The sequence below is a fragment of the Pleuronectes platessa genome, chromosome 18 (assembly GCF_947347685.1).
Source record: "Pleuronectes platessa chromosome 18, fPlePla1.1, whole genome shotgun sequence".
NCBI classification, from domain to species: Eukaryota; Metazoa; Chordata; class Actinopteri; order Pleuronectiformes; family Pleuronectidae; genus Pleuronectes; species Pleuronectes platessa.
Window position 1 is genome coordinate 22,473,429 of NC_070643.1, and position 3,668 is coordinate 22,477,096.

Genomic DNA, 3,668 nt, shown 5'->3' on the forward strand with positions numbered 1-3,668 from the left:
ATGAGGACACGGCGTCCTCGCGCTGCCTCTGACATTTCTGTTCCTCCTGTGGCGTCGCATCTGGGTCGGGGGAGGTCGGTGGAGGTCGATGGAGGTCGGTGGAGGTCGGGGGAGGTCGGTGGAGGTCAGTGGAGGTCGGGGGAGGTCGGTGGAGGTTCGGGGGAGGTCGGTGGAGGTCGATGGAGGTCGGGGGAGGTCGGTGGAGGTTCGGGGGAGGTCGGTGGAGGTCAGTGGAGGTCGGTGGAGGTCGGTGGAGGTTCGGGGGAGGTCGGTGGAGGTCAGTGGAGGTCGGTGGAGGTCGGTGGAGGTCAGTGGAGGTCGATGGAGGTCGGGGGAGGTCGGGGGAGGTTAGTGGAGGTCGGTGGAGGTCAGGGGAGGTCGATGGAGGTCGGGGGAGGTTAGTGGAGGTCGGTCATGGCTCCTGGTGCCGAGTGGAGACGCCGGGCCACCGACCGATCCAGAGTCTCGGCCTCATCCCTCGTCTCTTCTTCTGTTTGGATGTCCTCACATGTTCCTGTGTGAACGAGTCGGACCCGACAACCTGCTGCTGCTACACAAACACCAGCTACACAACATGTTCGTCTTCTGTTCGCTCCCTGAGTCACATCGTGAAATCAAACCAAATCAAACTTGAACTTATTCGACATGTTCTATCTGCTAACATGGAGGAGGCCGGCTTTATGACTTATACCGCAACCAGCCACCAGGGGGCGATCCAGATGTTTCAGCTTCACTTTTCAAATCAAGTGCGAGCTGCACCATCGCAGCGTGTGAACACACAATGATCATCATGTCTCTGCTGCAGACCCACAATCTGGATTCAGATCAGTGTGCAGCAACAAGCTGGAACACAAAGTGTGGAGTTGATCCTCTGAACAATGTGACGTGGCAGAAGTCTGTGGAACAAAGATGGTCTTCAGTCCGAGGAGGCCTCTGGGGAACCGGCAGAGCCGTGACGACAGCAGGGAGGTCACGCAAAACACACACAAAACAGCCACACTCGCAGACACAAACACATATTGTATGTAACGCACTGTATGTTCTTTGTTAGACGACATCATTTCCTAAACCACAGATTCTGAAGCTGAATGTCCTCTGGCTCAGTGAGACCAGAACTAACTGCAGCTTTGAACAGTTTGATGTTGAACAGATGTTCAGTCATCTGCCTGCAGTAAAAACAAAAACCACAAATCAACTAAATAAAAACCAAATCACCAACTGCTGCGATTCCTCCCACTTTAAATACCTGGAATGAGCCGGGAGCTGTTCTCCTGGTCCTCGTCTCTGCTGCATGTGGAGCCAGGTCACGCCTCGTGCTCAATGCATTATGGGTAAATTCTCTCTACATACGACATGTGCAGAATGAATCACACTCTTTGTCAAAACATTAAAAACCAAAGATGAAAAGACTGAAAGAAAACGTGTCAGGAAACGTTTTAATAATCGATTGATGGATTTCAAGAGGATCCGGTTCCAGATTCAAGGTTTCAGAAAAACTCCAAACGGACCTGAACCTCAGAACCGAGCTGTGATGTCACAGAGACGAGGACGTGATACTGCAGATTCTGCATTAACTCACTTTACCAGAGTTTTTAACTTTGAATGAAAAACCTTTACATCCAACTAGAATCTGAAAAACATCATGTGTCTCCTTTGAAATGTTTAAATTCATCATCTCACAGGTTTGAGCTGCAGCGAGTTTGACCTCTGACCTCATCCTGTCGACGTGTTGCTCCTCCTGCAGGAGTTTGATTTCCTGACTTCCTGTTGGTCCGTGTCGATCAGCTGGTTTCTTCATCGGGTTTGTTCCAGTGAACGTGAGGAAGATGAAGATGGAAACTAGAGGGATTCGTCCTTCACCTTATAAACTCTTTAGTTGTGCAACTGTCAATCCAGACTTCTCATTAACTTATTAGTTCATGTATAAATATATATTTATTATTTATACTGTATAAGCTTCTAGACAGTGAAAGACAAATCCCAGACGAGTTGAAGCCTCCTCAGCAGCTGGATGAAGATCTGCTCCCTCGTCTGGATCCTCTGTGTTAACGTCTGGTTTGAAGAAGAGAGGAGATAACGATCTCCTCATCACCAGAACATCTGGAATCTCCTTGTGTTTCCAAGTGGACGTCTTCGTCTTCTACGTGTCCGGCTCCTCTTCTTCATCCTGAGATGTTTGTGTTCTTCAGGTTTCATGGGAAGCTTCCACACATTGTCCTGCTGGTTCCTCTCATGGACTCACTCTGACACTTTGACCTTCAGAGACACTGACTCAGACATATAAAAACCAACAGAACATGTGAGGAACATGTGAGGAACACGTCAGGAACACGTCTGTGGTTCTGGTCTAAAGTAAATATATATTTTTCCTCCCGTCAGGGATCAAACCGACGCTCGTGAAAAGCAACGTGACAAATCTGCGTCTTTATTCCTCTAATATTTCTTATCAAAAATATTATTAAACTCTTCAAGTTTCATTAGTAATTTCAGGGTTAAAATAAAACAACCTCTGTATTTCAGAAATCATTTAAATTCTGAAGCCGTTTGAAAACTTGTTCCCGTCTGACACCAAATCTGCATCTTTGTTTATTCTCCCGTCAAATCAGAATCCAGAGAAATGAGAAGTGATGAGTGATTAAATTAAACATTTGTCGTCTTGTCGGTGACGTTTCATACTTCGACAAATTGTGACATCTGGCGCCGATCAGAGGGTGGGCGTCGGCCTCGTGACCTCTGACCTGCGCGTCGGAGTCGTTTAAAACCACATCACACGGCTCGAGTCCCGGAATAGACCGACGCACACGCGTGTTCCTGTCACTTCACTTCTCCGGGACAAACGCACAATTATTCTTATTTTTTTTAAAGAAGAAAAAATTGAAGTGAGACGCGTCGTCTGACCCCCGCCTGCCGCTCACCTGGGGGGGGGGGGGGGGGGGGGTGATAATCCGTTTCTTTAATTCCCTTTGACAACAACTGAAGCAGCTGCTGATGACTCGTCTGGTGCTGAGCGTGTGTGTGTGTGTGTGGGGGGGGGGGGGGTTGATGTAACCAGGCGGAAATCACAGTTTTAACATCTGAATCTGTCAGAGACGATGAGACGGCGTCAGGGACGAGCCGAGGGAGAAGACACGGGGTGAACAGGATTATCTGTCCCACAATGCTTTGCTGCAAACACGTCCCCACATCTGGGGATTTGGTTAAATGTCTGTGATCAAAGTGGTTTGAAGAAACGCTCCTCTGAGGTTTGCTTCATGTTGATGAAGAGACGCTGCAGACGTCTTCAGTCTGTCTCCACCTCTGTCCCCTGGAACTCTCACTCTTCACTCTGTCACTTTTATTTCTTTTAAAACCGTGATCACAAAATCAAATGAGAAACAATGAGATTCAACATCAGAGAAATAATCTGAGACAGAAACGAACTCGTTTTTATCATGAGAGACACAAGAAGACTGAAGACAGACAGAAGGACAGAAAGAGAGAGAGAGACAGAAAGAGAGACAGAAAGAGAGAGAGACAGAAAGACAGGTAGAAAGACATACAGAAAATCCTTCTATCTGTCTGTGGTCCCTGTGGCGGAGGGGGGAGAGTGGTGGTCCTACAACTAGAAGCTCGGTGGCTTGATTCCCAGTTCGGGCCAAAGTGTAACAGACAGAAGGACAGACAGAGAC

The 3,668-nt window shown here is 48.1% G+C and overlaps 1 protein-coding gene across 1 annotated transcript; it reads left to right on the top strand.

Moving 5' to 3' along the window:
• LOC128461467 (uncharacterized) lies at nt 1-402 on the top strand. The gene has a single exon (XM_053446391.1). It carries the CDS (start codon nt 1-3, stop codon nt 400-402), a length of 402 nt encoding a protein of 133 aa, XP_053302366.1.
• Nucleotides 403-3,668: the final 3,266 nt, after the last annotated feature.

What these genes read in the sequence shown, in the direction of transcription:
- LOC128461467 (XM_053446391.1), top strand. Translation starts at nt 1, where the DNA reads ATGAGGACACGGCGTCCTCGCGCTGCCTCTGACATTTCTGTTCCTCCT.